Here is a 14,789-nt window from a genome sequence, read left to right on the forward strand (position 1 = left end):
TTTTTTTTTTTTTTTTTTTTTTTTTTTTTTTTTTTTTTTTTTTTTTTTTTTTTTTTTTTTTTTTTTTTTTTTTTTTTTTTTTTTTTTTTTTTTTTTTTTTTTTTTTTTTTTTTTTTTTTTTTTTTTTTTTTTTTTTTTTTTTTTTTTTTTTTTTTTTTTTTTTTTTTTTTTTTTTTTGGTCAATTCCCAAATTTATTTTTTTGAGATATCTTCCAAATTTCCTTAAAATCACGGGATCCCTCTTTGGTCTGTACTTGAATCACTTTAATTTGTTTTCTATGAGAAATCTGTTTCAAAAGATTTGGCTTATCAAAACTGTAGGTTTTGTGGACGTCATACTCTTACTTGAAGGTTTGCTGTCAATAACAGCATCTTCATTTAGAAGTTGGCAATGTAAGAGAAAATACTAAAAGCTATTGTGATTCCTGTTGTTTCATGAGATAAGCTAGACGTAAAAGTTTTCCTAAATATTTAAATCTTTGCATATGTACAACGCTCAGGATGTGTAAGATCCTGTTCCTGTCAGCTCCTCTGTCCTTTCTCTCTCTGTTACTGAACTAGCTCTTTTAACTTAGATGCTGAAGTAAATTATAAGGGGCAGCTTAATCAACTGTGGTCCTTCTTCTCTGAGTGTATTTTGGGAGGTAGTATAACCAGACCAGCAATACTATAAGATCATCTCAGTGAACATACAGAGTTTAGGGACTGCACACTATTTTTCCCTAACTGACAACTGTATGAAAAATGCGAAGACAAAAAAAGTAGTACATTGAGTTACGTTGTTAAATCTTAGACATAGTTTGTTATTTAATGCAATTTGGATTGATTTGAGCCATGAATTCAAAGGATTCAAAGAGGGTCTCTTTGATCCAGTTAATCCAGTACCATAGTTAATACTTATGTCTTCTAACTGTGTGTGGACACCTTTAAAAATGTATCTGAAATTAGGAGTAGAATAATATTGTTTTATTTTAAGGATTTGAGATAAATATATTTTCTTTAAAAACTGCAATAAACTGAGATTAATAGGTAGTTTCAACATCTACTGTGGGTGATTTAAGAGGTATTCTTATTTTTATATATGTTCTTGAAATCTAGGCACCTAAAGCTGTTTAAAATCTTGGTGTGGATAAATATTACACAACTGCCCTGTGAAAGACTTTTAAGTCACTAAATTTCCCTTCTGGATTAAAAACTTGATAGCTGTTGTACCTTAATTTTGGTGTCTTTTCAGTGCGAGGGACAATATTCAGTCTCTCTGATCTGAGTCTCCCTATTGTCCTTTGTTGTAGGTTGCGAAGATGATACAGTCCCCTCTTGTGTTGCTGCTGCTAGCAGACTAGGGTTTGAGAGGGAGTGTTACCAGTGGCTGCTGCACTCGCTGTTCAATGTTTCAAACCCATCCAAGGAAGTAACACTCTCCTCTTTGGAGAGGCCATAAAATGCATGTTATGAATTGTCTCTCCCTGGTCAATGATAAAGAAAATGGGGCTATTCCAGTCGCAACGGGATTAATGAACGAGGATACCACAACAGCATCTCAGCTTTCTCAGCCTGGAGCATCACCGCCCCCTCCACCATGTCCCCTCACCAGGGCTCCCCCAGCCCCTCCGCTCCCCCCGGCGATGCTGCCCCCACCACCACCCCCTCCTCCACTGCCTGGGCCAAACTTACCCCTGCCTCCACAGCTGATAAATGGGCATGACAACCATGGCAAAAAAAAACGGATGCGGAGCTTTTTCTGGAAAACCATCCCTGAAGAACAAGTCCGTGGTAAAAACAACATCTGGACAATTGCTGCAAGACCACAGTATCAGATTGATACAAAGACAATTGAGGAACTTTTTGGGCAGCAGGAAGAAACCAAGCCCCAGGACTCCCGAAGTCGATCTTCAAAGTCTTCGTTTAAAGAGACTAAAGAGGAGGTAAGAATTGAAGTAAAACCTCTTTTTTACATAATGCTGTAGGAGTTATGTGAATTCTGCCTCGCCTTTGTCTCTTTCTCTGTCAAGTTTCATCCTTCTGGCAAATTTGTCTTGATTTGAAGGAGAGGGGAGCGATGGGAAGGATAAACTCTTTGTTCTTAGTGGCACATATTTGTTTTTCAAAGAGCTAACAGTGTTTTATTATTTTAACTTGGTAAGTGCTGTGATTTGATCACCTGTTAAAATAAATATGAATAAGTGGAGGGAGCTGAAGGCATCTGTGTTTACTCATGTTGGATAGCCCTTGAATTTCCAGGGTGGAACATAGGTGGATTGTTGCCTTTCTCTTCAGCTCCTTCCCTGTGTCTGTGGTGCAGACAAGATGTTGAACATGCAAACGTGCACCAGGCAGGAGAGAAGAGGGTCCTGTTGCAAGGGTTAGTGCTGTATATACCCTTGGTGTCCTAGAGACATCAGGAAGGGAGGTGTCAGAATGACAGCAAGGATATAAAACATAATATAGTGATTAAGGGTATTTGTTATTTAATTGAGGTAAAGTTTCATGGCTTTCCTGCTCATGAAAACCTTATTTCATCTACCTGGCTTTTTCTGGGCATTAAAATAACCTTCTAACAAGGTCTGAAGATTGTCACTCGTTTCTCTTCTGGTGGTGAGGTGCTACATACTGAGTACTCTCAGGTGCAGACACTCTCCAGTGAACTGATAAGTAGCTTTTCTAGTTCTTAAATCCTCATTTATAGACAGCCTCTTTGTGAAGCCTGAATTGAATTGTCTCAGCTGATCTTTCTGTGAAGTAATTGGAGGGCTGAAATGCAGACTTAATCACTAGTGTGTGTCTACATACATGTTAGCTTGTAAACAAAATACAGAGGGCATGGGGTTAAGAGATGTAACAATGCAACAATTTTTAGTGAGAAAATAGGGACTGAAAGTTGCTGGTTTCTTGCAAGATTCGGGAGATGTCGAAATAAGATCAGCAGGGACAAGATGAGAAACCAATGTACTGATAGCGTGCATGTTGTACATAGACTAAAATTAAAGGTTTTGAAAGGCATGTGTATTGCAGGCTCTGAAGCCCTGACATCGGGAAGTAGTAATTGGAGCCATCATCAGAGGTAGTCATTAACCTCTGTGCTGTGTTCAGGCTATGTTCATCTTCGAATCAGGAGTGTAGTGAGTGGACTTCCTGTGCCATGTGAGGATGCTGTGTTTTTCTTAGAAGCTCCCCCTTTCAGAACTGCTGTGTAGTGAAGATCTAGTTCTAGTAAAAATTACAATAAGTTTCATAAAACAGAATGTGGCCCATAGTGTGCAGTAGTTGGAGCAGTTGAAAAACCCCAGTGTGCTCCAGAACTTATGCAGCATTAGAGATGAAAATTAGAGGCCTGCAAAATAAGGGATTCACCAAGGTATACTACCTTGGAAGCAAAAACCTGCTTTGCTACAAGTTAATTGTTTTTGTGCGTCTGTGTGGTGGTGATATGGTGGTCCAGTGCATCTGCACCGCTTGATGCCTGTGCACCCTGGTTCAGGGCTCCCTGTGTGACTTTGCATGTGGCAGGTGGTGAGGCAACAGCACTTGCCTCTGAGTGATGCCACTTAAGTGACAAAATGTTCAACACCATTGCTAAGCTTTGTCAAGCGTGCTGCAGCAGTGTGTCAGACAGTGATGAGCAATTTCTTATGTGTTAATGGACTTTGCAGTCCTATCTGCTTAGCAAAGAGGGAAGGAGATAATCCCGAGGAGCTACGTGTTATTGGAGGTGCAGAAGTACAGATGCGCAACAGCTCACCTGCTTAACGTGACTACAGACAAGCATTGTTCAGCAGGGGTCTGGAGATCTGAGACATGGGAAATGTTTGTTACTCCCATCACTGGTGCTGTCAGGTGCTGCTCACTTACTTTAATGCAGGATGGTTATCCTCAGTTCACTGTAGTAAAACGTACACAGGCTGAAAGGAGCTGGAGGCAGGCTGAGATACGCAGTGTCTGTGTGACCTTGTGGAGAGCGTGTTAGCGTGGGGCTCAGGGGGCTGTAGTTCTCTTTGTGGCTGTGTTGCTGGCCGGCAGGAAAGGCGGACAAGACGTTTTTTGTTTCATTGCCTCTGTTCTTAGCTGATTTTAGAAAGTGCTTTGTGGTCTAGCAGTGAAAATGTTCCTTGGAGTTTAAATAGTGGAATTAGCCTAGTTGGCATAGTATTTCAAGAAATTTCCAAGATATCTTCAATTGCATGAACTCTACTATTACTTAGATCCAAATCTGAAGAAAGCAGCACATGTCCAAAGTGCTGTACAGAAGTGCGTGGCTGGAGAGTGCTCTGTTGTTGCAGTGGGGTCCCCCTCAGTGCAGTGGTGTGGCTTCTTTGGAAGTGGTAAAGAGTGATTCTTCAGCCAGTGTTGAGGGCACTGCCCCAGAGACTGTAGAGGAGACTGGGGGGTTCATACTTTTTCCAGAGAGCACTGTTGATTATAAAATTATGACCAGTTTGGGGAAAAGCCCTACACACCTGGGAGCTTACAGCACTGCGTGTCCTTTTAATTCCTCACTTGCTGGTGATTTAGATGTAACATTGTCATTATAACAGAAGTCCCTTTTGAGGTTTGAGTCAAACTCCTACAGCAAATGCTTTCCTTTTTGTAAACAATCCCTCACCAAACCCTTAGGAGATTAATTAACATGTTTCCTTGACTAAAGGCTTAATTTGCCCTATGGTTCCATGTAATTTGAGCCTCTGAAAAATAGGGGGTGTAGAGGTAAAGTTTACATACCAATTTACTTTCGCCGTCCTTCAGGGTGTCACAGGATGGCACAAAATACATTCACCCAGGCTTACAGCAAGCCTGGCAGCAGAGTGGGCAGAACAGCTTGTCAGCCAGAGGAGCTTGTCTTTCAAACTGTCCCTCTGCTCCTGTATCTCACCTCACCCCATCTGTCTACTGGCTCCAGACAGATACTGGATAATATAATAGAGATACTGGATCCTCTGTAAACATATTTAAGTAGCTAAGCAGAATGTTGTGGGGTTCTTAGTTTGCTTTCTGCTCTTTTAGTCAGCTTTGATGACTTGTGAAAGGGTGCAGTGAATACCAGAGCTTATACAATGGGCTAGTGAGAGGAAGAGAGAGAAGGAAGATGGAAGGAGTGAAGAGGATGGCTCTTGTCCCATCTCCTAGACATGCCTTCTCTCTCTGTTTTCTCTGCATTGGCTCTGATGTGCGTTCCACCTTCTTGAAAGCTGATTCAACCAGTTAATCCAGCAAAGAACTAACAGCAAGAACCAAATGAGATGAGTACCAGTGCCTGCCGAAGGGAAAGAGCAGGCTAGGAACGTGACAAGGGAGGATGACATGGAGTGGGACAGCCCTTTAGTAACCTGCTAGGTTCACTCTGTTGCACTGTGGAAGTACACGTTTCCTCAACTACTCCAGGCAGTGCATGAGGCTCAGAGAATAGAGGCCAAAATATTAAACTCGACGGCAATGGTTAGTGTGTTGTAAAGTGAAGTGGAAGTTGAAACAGGAAGTTGTTTATATCCTTCCTAACCTTCAGTACCTAACCTGAGCCACCAGGATATTCCATGCTTGCTCTAATTTGTAAAATGTATCCCATCATGTGAAACCCTGTTGTTCTTCTGCAAAGTAAACATACAGTGTTTTGCTTTCACTAATCTGTCATAAATCTTCTTTGTCATGTTCATGTTCCTGTTCCTCATGGACTATTTCATGGCAAGAAACTCCTGTTGTATTTCTGCAGTCACTACAAAGTCAGTTTTGATGAGAGGCTTTTTGTGTGTCCCAGAACACTCCTCTGAATCTTTTGTGTTGATTGCAAATCTGTGTCAGGGTTCAGGAGCAGATATCCTCTTACCATCAACACAGCTTCACCTTGGTACTCAAGCTAATGTTCCCCTTCTGTTATTACATCGAAACAGTGAACATTTCAGTGGTGGATTAACATTTGTTGAACTGAGACTCTGTAATCTGTGCCTGCTGCAGATTTTGGAAACATGCTGGGATGAATACTATGGTGATGAGAAGCAGATTCATGAGTGAATCAGTGTCCGTGAATCGGTGTCCTTGCTTTAGAGATTGCACTGTTTATGAAGCAGAAGTGGCAAGTGTCTGAGCCTGTGATGATTTGCATTGAATGGCAAAGTGCAGGTGTTGACACGATAGAAAGTGTCTGTGGGAATTGTAGTATTTCCAGTTTCAGAGAGTTGAGGAAGATGGGGAGGGAGAAGGCTGTCCTGAATTTTTCTAAAGTAAATCATAAGAATCCGTATGAGAGTTTTCTTTGACATGAAGAATCCCAGTGAGAATAGGAATGTCTGTTCTCAATTTTCGGTTCCAGTCCAGTGTAACTCTTTGAGTCAGTAAGTCCAAGGGTATTACTGGTGGATGGCACATTAAAATCTCTTTAGATGGCAAACAGAGATCTGGAGCATGCTGTGCCAGCCCCAGTGTTGAAGGCCTTTATGAACAGAAGATTGGAGCAGACTGAGCAGAATTTAGAAGAAGCTGTGGTAGTGTTTGAAGGGCGAAAAGCAACAGCAGACAGCTTTCTGCAAGGGTGAAATCAAATGAAATCTCAGTGGAGAAGAAGAGTGGATGTTGCAAACAGATGTTGAGGCTAAGATTATTAATCTAAAATGCAACTGAATGTGACATGAATGATACTGTATTTGTGTGCAAGGAGTAGAGTATTTATGGAATATTTGCCAGGTTCCCCTATTCTCCTCCTCACACTCCCATCTGGAGACTCCTTGAAGGACTTATGCAATGACAGCTTTTTCAAACACTTTTGATAAGCTCAAAGTAGACACTAAGCCAATAATGACCAAAACCTGAGATGTGTTTTCATTGTGTGCTTAAACAAGAAATTAGGGGGGAAAATACTGTACATTCATATACAGAGAAAGAACTGTGTATAAAATCCCTAGTACACAAGAACAGCTATGACATTTTTATATTGTGCTGATAATACAAATGCAGCTGTATATGTTCCTGTCTATTGTTTTTCTTCATGGAAAGATGTTTAAAATTTCTCTCATTTTTTTGAGGTTGTACTGTAAATCTGAGTTGTGCCATAAAAAACAAAGGTTTACCCAACTGATGGTCAGTCATCTTGTTAACAGTTACTGACTAACTGAAAATAATATATACAGAAGATTAATTGTGAATATGATTAAAAAAACTCCAACAAATCAAAAGCCAAATCATGATGGCAAAGCTTATAGGCTTACTACAGAGAAGTCAGATAATTAGGAGTGACCAGAGCAATTGGAGAGTGGAGTTACAGTTTGAGAGGTCAGTGAGAGGTCCCTGCAGTAAAACGTTTGAAAAAGATTAGATACTGCAGGCAGAGAGATAGTTGAACAGGTCCTGTGTTAAGGGGCTTTTCCTTAATGACCTGTTAGGGGCCATTCAACTCCCAAGATAACAGGAGAATAAACCACGATGTGTCCTCTTATCTTTGCGCATGCTAAAACTGAAGGGCTTCAGGCTAGCAATCTAATTTCATGTAATTGAAACTAATATGCTGATATTTCCTGAGTTTTCTAGTCTTTGCTGTTGCCAGAAGTGAGGAAGTTCCAAAATTTCAGAAAACTTTTCAGTATGGTTCACTATTTTCAGTAGATGAGGAGGCTGTCTCCTGGGTGTATGTTGAGGATAGTCCATACCTATATTTTCGCTGTCACTAGCTGACTGCAAGCTAATTCAATTTCATGACAACGCCAATGTTGCATTTATATATGTATTTCTAATTCGAGCTCCGTCACAGAGGTCAAAATGACTTTCCAGTTGTTAAAACCTCAGACATGAGTCCAGTAGTAGTGTGTTGAGCTGTTTTATTGTAGCAGTCAGGTGGCACTGTTAAGGTGAAACAATTCTCTTGTCCTTGTAAATCTCATGACTTTTGTAACTGTTATCACCAATAGCTGTGGTAAAATTTTAACCTGAAGGATACAGTTTGCTAAAACAGGGCAAACTTCTCAGGTTTAAACTTGTATACTGTTACAGGAAGAAAAAGAGATAACACTTTTATTTAATTTTTTTTAATTAGTGGAAATTAATTAGTGGAAAATGTTGTGGGTTTTTTTTTCTCTGCCTAATCTCCAGAGTTATACACATGAGATGATGCAGCAAATCAACTTTAAAATACAAAGTGGGGGGAGACTGTTGTTTTGTTATGGATTTTCTTTTGCTTCCTTTTGAGCATTATCTGTCTCAGGTTTTGATTCAAGATCAGCTTACTTATCTTTCTGGGAATCATCGTGGCTGTTAGTTTGCTTGAATGAAATTAGTAGTGTGTACTGACCTCTGCTTAGAAATCCCATCCTCACATTTGTTACAAACATACATGTTGCTGTGGATTTTTTTTTTTTTTTTTTTTTTTTTTTTTTTTTTTTTTTTTTTTTTTTTTTTTTTTTTTTTTTTTTTTTTTTTTTTTTTTTTTTTTTTTTTTTTTTTTTTTTTTTTTTTTTTTTTTTTTTTTTTTTTTTTTTTTTTTTTTTTTTTTTTTTTTTTTTTTTTTTTTTTTTGCTGCACTTGGACAAAGGTGTTTGAGTGTGCTGTGCATTTCCCTGCTAAAAACTAGTTTCGTAATGTATTATCTTTGTTGTGAGAAGTGACTGTGTATTCATTTGACCTGTGATTTGGTGGAAACGGCACACAATTATCTGTAGCAATTTAAGAAACAATGTGTGCATTATGTCCTGTTTTCCTAGGTATTCTTAGCTTAATCTCTCTTGCTTTCTCTCTCAGGTTTCCATTTTGGATGCAAAAAGAAGTATGAATATTGGGATATTTCTCAAACAATTCAAAAAGTAAGATTTGATTTTTCTATGCAGCTAGTGCAAGCTACAGATGTGTGAAATTCTTTATAGTGCTCATCAAATGTATACTGTGCTCTGTTCCTCGTGGAGTTTACAGTTCTGTTCAGGTTTGTCAAAGGTAATTTGACGTAATTTGTATTCCAGTATGTTTAGTTTTGAGTTCCTTTATGACTTAGCACCAAACATTTAGAGTTTGCTAATGTTAACCAGTTTTTAACAGGTTTTCAGGGATATTACTCATGTAATACTGCATGCAAACTGCCCTTCACTGGCTTCTTCTCTTTATAAACAATTAGTAGAAAGGGGCAAAGTGAGGAACTTTTAAGAGCAAGCTGTTTCATTGCTCTATGTATTTGCTGAAAATGCTGCCCTTCAGTAAAGGCATGCCCGAAAGTGGTGTCAGAACAGTGCTGCTGTGGACACTGATGCATCCATAGCCTCACTGTGATTCCACTGAGTAGCCCAGGCACGTTTTTTATAATCTGTGTAGCTGTTCGTCCTGCAAGTGTTAGAAATATGTATGCTCAATTGTTTTTTCAAGGTCTGCTGAATCCATCATTGAAGATATTTATCATGGAAGAAGTCAGCCCTATGGTTCTGAACTGCTACATGAATTTCTTAAATTATTACCAGAAGCAGAGGAGGTAAATAATGTTTTTACATGGAACTTACTCTTTTGTAGAGTTCTACTGCCTGGGATTCCAACATGAAGGGTCTCTAAAAGAGGAATCCCACTGCCTTCCTGAGACCAGGGGATAGGAAACCACTGAGTGCAAATATTTAATCTTCATTTGACATGTGGTATTGAGGTCGCAGTGTAGTCATTCCCTTCACATCAGTTAATTCCACCTGCTTTTAAGGAGTTGATAAGATCCTTTTGCTTTTGTGATGGTCTCTTCTGTCCCACTGGCATCTTAGCAAGACCTAGAACCTTCCTGTGTGCAGATAACTCTGCTCTGGGGAGGTCAGAAAACTCAGAATTGAAGTATATTCTAATGCGAACAAATTTCACTTCTTTGGCACCTGCCTCCCGCTTTCCCATTCCAGTGTCTGTGAGCTGAATATTGGTAGCCCTATGCTACTGTCTTTTTGCCTTCTGGTTCCCTGACCTTGGTACATCTGGGATTTGCCTGCTCCTGGGCCTGGGTCATTGGGTTTCAAGAGCACGGGAAGGCAGCTCCAGTGTGCAGCACCCATTGAATTTGCTAACATGGCTTTGTGCTCAAAGGAGTCGTGTTAGAAGGCGCAGAATTGCCACAGCACCTTCTCAACGCTCTCGTGCTCTCCATATGACCAACATGCAAGTGCAGCTTTCTCCCGTCCTGGTCTCAAACTTCAAGTCTGTTCACAGGATTAAAGACGTGAAGCTTCATTGACCGACCTGGGAGCCCTGCTTAATGATGTACAGTTCCTTGTCTGCTCACATATTTGCACTGACCCATTTGTATGCACTTGGGAGTAATGTAAACCACAAACCCCGACAAAATTAGCATTAGAATTGCTTGAGTGCTTCGCATCAAAGTGACGGCTGAAACTTGGGAAATTGCTAAGTTAAAGTCCACATGCAGATCAACAGTCAACTCACATGCTTTACCACTTCAAGGTCGTACAAGGCACTCTGTTTCCTCTGCAGCAGCAAATCTGCAACAGTAGAACATGTTATGCTGCTTTGCTGTCAAATTTATAACCCTAAATTGAGTACCTCTGCAGAGAATCATGTAAAAATCGTGTTATTATACTTGATTAATATATCATTTGGCATTGGGGGGGATATCAACAAGTTGAAATGTAATTAATCATTAAAAAAAAAAAAAAAGGCAACAGTAGTGCTGGGACCTCAGACCTATTCCCCGTTCACTCTTTGTTTGAATTGTAGTACATATTCCTGTATATAAACAGAATTTATCTGCTTCCTTTGAAGGAGTCAGGCAGAGGTGAACAGTGGAGTGCTAACTTTAAGTGTCTCCTAGTTAACTTTGTGTATATTCAGCAAATTAGACTGAAAGAAAAGTATTTTTTCCTTTCTTTTTTGGCTTAGATCTTGGTTGTTATTTTATGACAAGTAGAAAATCTTTCACATAACGTATTCTATGTGATACAAATGTTGTCGTTCAGCTAGAACTGTTATGCAAGTTGTTGAATTTTATCAATTTTGTCTGCAATACTCAAGTAGATGCTTTAGCTGTCCAATAGGTGCTGCTCAGAGTGAAAACGTATGTTTATTTCCTAGTAAATGTTTTGACAACAGACCTGCTCCTCAAGATAGTGGAGCCAGAGAACCTAAAAAGTGCTTTTAGGAGTCACTTGAGAAATTAATAAAAGATACTTTGTGGTGCAGTAGAGTATTAGAAATTAAGGGACACCAGACAGTAGATTTGTTGCTGTTCCCAAGGGAAGGCTGGAAAGAGGCTAGTTTCCACTGTGCAGGAATTTGTATGTATTTAATTATTCCATGCATCAGAAAAAGGAAAAATTCCTGTTCTCTTTGTTTTTCTCCCCATAATGGTTTAACTTCTGGGGATTTTTCTTCTTGAAATCTGGGTGGGTAGTGGCAGGCAAGACAGGGAGAAAATCCTGAGTGTAAGGGCCTGATGATTCTGCTGATAAAGAAAAATGTTTCCATGCCTTCATGTTTCCATGCTTGAAGTGGTCAAAGAATAAATGGGTCCAATAACTTATTTACTATTGTGGCTCCTAAAATTTTAGTGTAGGCAGTTAAAAAATTCATTCTTTTTATGAGCCTCGGGGCTTTGGGGTTTTTTCTTTTTCAGCATTTTTTCCCTAAGTGTGTGTTCAGTGTCTGCCTCCTAGTCTGAATACCTGTCTCCTAGAATAGTGATTCACCATTTGCCAGGGGAAAGGCATCAGAAATATGCAGCCCCACATATAAATAATCCAGAATCACTAAAGATACCAGGTAAAGTGGTGATATTTGTTCTGCTGCTTCCTCTTCTGTTTAATACTCCCTAATTTCTTTTTGTCTTATCACATAAGACAAAAGCTTTGGCAAGGTGTCATCACACTGGCCTGTCCTTGGACAATGTTGCACCTGTCATCAGGCAAGGATTCCCTGGGATTGCCCTTTAGGTACTTCCCCTTCTCCTGAAGACCTGCTTTGTTGTTGTACGGATTGAGGATTACTCTGAGCAGAGACTTGAGCCGTCAGATCCTAAGTGGTTAGTTGCTATTCAGTTACCAGTGCAAACGGTCTTGGTGTAACCATAGGTGGGCTTCTGCAGTTCCCCTTTTTATGCTCTTTTCAGCAGCTCAGTCACATTTTTAGTCACATTTCCCAGCAGCACAGGTTTCTTGCAGGTTGGAATGAGAGCCAACTACCTCCTGCTGTGCTTGTGATCCACACCTGTAACTGTGTTTGGAGATGTCTTCTGCTTTTTCTTTTATAAGGAGGGAGAGGAATACCTTCTTTCCTGGTCATAGCTGTAGGAAGGGCAACTCTGGACCATTTAGTTTCTTCTTTTTTACCAAGACCTTTACAGTTTGTCTTGTGTGAATAAATGCCAGCTTTGTACTCTAATCTTACCTTATCTAGAAGTGTTGTGATACACAGTCACATTACCTGAATGTGCTCCTGGTCAGTAGTTTGACATTTGTGACACATTTTACATAATTTTAGTTGATAGTATCTCCGGTACCTGATGGTTGTTCCAACTTTTTTTTACAACAGAGGCTAAGTACTAGCGTTAACAAATACATTTATCATCTGTTGACTTTAAAACTATTCTTTTTATTTGTGGTATTGTATTGTGGCAACTCTATTTACATGCAGATATAGGTGCTGGTACTGCTAATTTTCTCTTTTCTATGAAAAATCCCAACAACTATCAAATCTGTTGGGATTTTTTGCATATAAATGGCAAATACTGGCTTTTTACTGAATGGTTTTCTCAAGCTGAATAAGACTGCTGTTGAAATATTGGCACTGCTATGAAGTCTTTCATAAAACTGAAAACATTTGGGCATTTTTAAATGTTCAATTTGAAAAAGTTGACAAATACTTGAAGGTGGCAAGCCTGGAGCTTGCTGCAAGGTTCCACTAAGGAACCTTGTTCAGGGCTGTGGGTATGGCACCAGCCTGGCCACTATACAGTGGTTAAATAAAAAGACCAAGCAAATGTATAAAAATTCTCAATATATTAACGAGTAAGATAAGATCACTGATTTTTTATAAGCCTTCTTAGAAGTCCTGCTGTTTGCACCATACTGTGCTAAGCAGTTTTGTAAGAGAAAGAAATGCCCATTTGGAATCTCCTCTGCTTCATCCTTTTTTTCAGTTCATTTTTTTCCCAGGGAACCATCCCTAAGGAATGGCGTTCTCTGCTGTATCACTTCTGAAAGGATTCTTAACTGTTTCCTAATGATATCCCATTGAAATGGCTGACAGCTTTCATTTACTGGCATCCTGACCAAAGCAGAGAAGGAACTTTTAGCTGCTTTTATGTGCATATCATTGCACTCCTCGGCAGGCCCAGACTGGTAAAAGTTGAGAGTCCAGTGTTTAACGAGCTAGAATAGCCTGAATTTGTACTTTAAATATATACAGAAGAGAGCATATCTTACTGGTAATCAGCTCACCCACACACATGCACACCCAGGTTATCAACACGATGTCTTAACTTCCTTTATAATGTCTCAAGCCTGTCCTTTGCTGGTATACTCTGTTTCCAAACCCTAGTCATCTGTCACCTGCTGTACTGGAACTGTTTCTCTCAGACAGCTCTACCCTTTTCAAACCGTGTCTGTGTAGTTAACTGCCCCCTCCTTTTCCTCAGCCACTGCTGTACAGGGCTGACCATCCTTCGGAGCTTTCATCTCCTGCTTCCTTTTTTGCCCTTTATGATAACCTGCAGGTTTTTCTCCATTTCTTTTTATCGTTTGCTCATAGTGGTTTGCCACTGCTGAGGCTTGTGCCCCATGGAGCCTTGCTGCCTAATACATTAGTTTCCCACATGCCCTTGTAGATGGATTCCACCGTGATGCCTTTTGGGGTTTTGGTATTTTTTTTTAACTGTCTTTTTTGTTAGTGCTCTGAATACTTGCAGTGGTATGGAAATATTAAATAAAAAAACTCAGAGAAATCGCTTATTCCTACGTAGAAGTACCACATACCTGTTTTATGCCATAAAGTAAAACTCCACTGTGAGTGCTACTGGTAGCTCAAAAATGACCAAAAGCTTGAATGCATTAGCGTTCCTGTCTGTGACGTATAATGACATACTTGCCATAGGCATATCTGCTGCAATTGTTCACAAATCAATTCAAAGATCAGGCTTTCTATGTTTCATAACTGTTTTTAAAATTAAGCAAATTACATATGTGAGAACCTTCTGTATCTAAAATCTGATTTAGTGTGCATGGGCATGCATGGGCAGTGCAAATGCATATTCCATATACAAATATAATGAAAAATTAAATTAGTAGCTCTGCACCCAATTTGAGTAATACAGAACTGAGCATACAATGTAATTACACTCTCTTGCATATATACATTGCACTGCCATATCTTGGTAAGTGGCTGTCTACTGTTGTGGAAAAGATTTTGTTGTGCTTGAAAAGAGGAGGGCAAGGCCTGAACTGACAGGGTTACTCACTGCAATTTTACAATAAGCCTCTTTTTTTACCTCTCTTCTGTTCTCAGACTAATAAACCTATCTAGTGTATCTGTTAATGTGATTAACAGAGAACAATCCCCATAGTTTCTTTGCAGTTCCTGTCTGCATTTGGTATTTGAATTTGACCTTTATTTCTAAGAGCCATCAGAGAATCTCAGTTCTCTTTGGGAAGACTTGGACAACATGGCTGCAGAGAAAAGAGGCTAGTCCCATGGGATTTTTAGTAGTCTCCCTTGGAATGTGTAAGGATAGACATCAAAAATGTGTTTCAGGAATTTTTAGCTTTGAGGCACAGAACCTGTTTTTTTAGTTTATAGGCAGTGTCAGTGAAGTCAAATAACTTTCTTTTTTGCTTCATGGTGAAATAACTGGTCTT

The 14,789-nt window shown here is 39.5% G+C and overlaps 1 protein-coding gene across 1 annotated transcript in view; it reads left to right on the forward strand.

Annotated features, from left to right (window-relative positions):
- FHDC1 (FH2 domain containing 1) overlaps positions 1–14,789 on the forward strand; it is a 36,829-nt gene that overhangs the window by 3,983 nt on the left and 18,057 nt on the right. The window contains exons 2-4 of the mRNA XM_027891836.1: positions 1,293–1,925; positions 8,713–8,774; positions 9,325–9,427. Coding sequence (XP_027747637.1) covers positions 1,443–1,925; positions 8,713–8,774; positions 9,325–9,427 — 648 coding nt within the window. The 5' untranslated portion in view covers positions 1,293–1,442. The remainder of the gene's footprint in view (positions 1–1,292; positions 1,926–8,712; positions 8,775–9,324; positions 9,428–14,789) is intronic.

The sequence above is a fragment of the Empidonax traillii genome, unplaced genomic scaffold (assembly GCF_003031625.1).
Source record: "Empidonax traillii isolate 1590-97213 ecotype Southwest subspecies unplaced genomic scaffold, ASM303162v1 scaffold331:size1191723, whole genome shotgun sequence".
Lineage (NCBI taxonomy): Eukaryota > Metazoa > Chordata > Aves > Passeriformes > Tyrannidae > Empidonax > Empidonax traillii.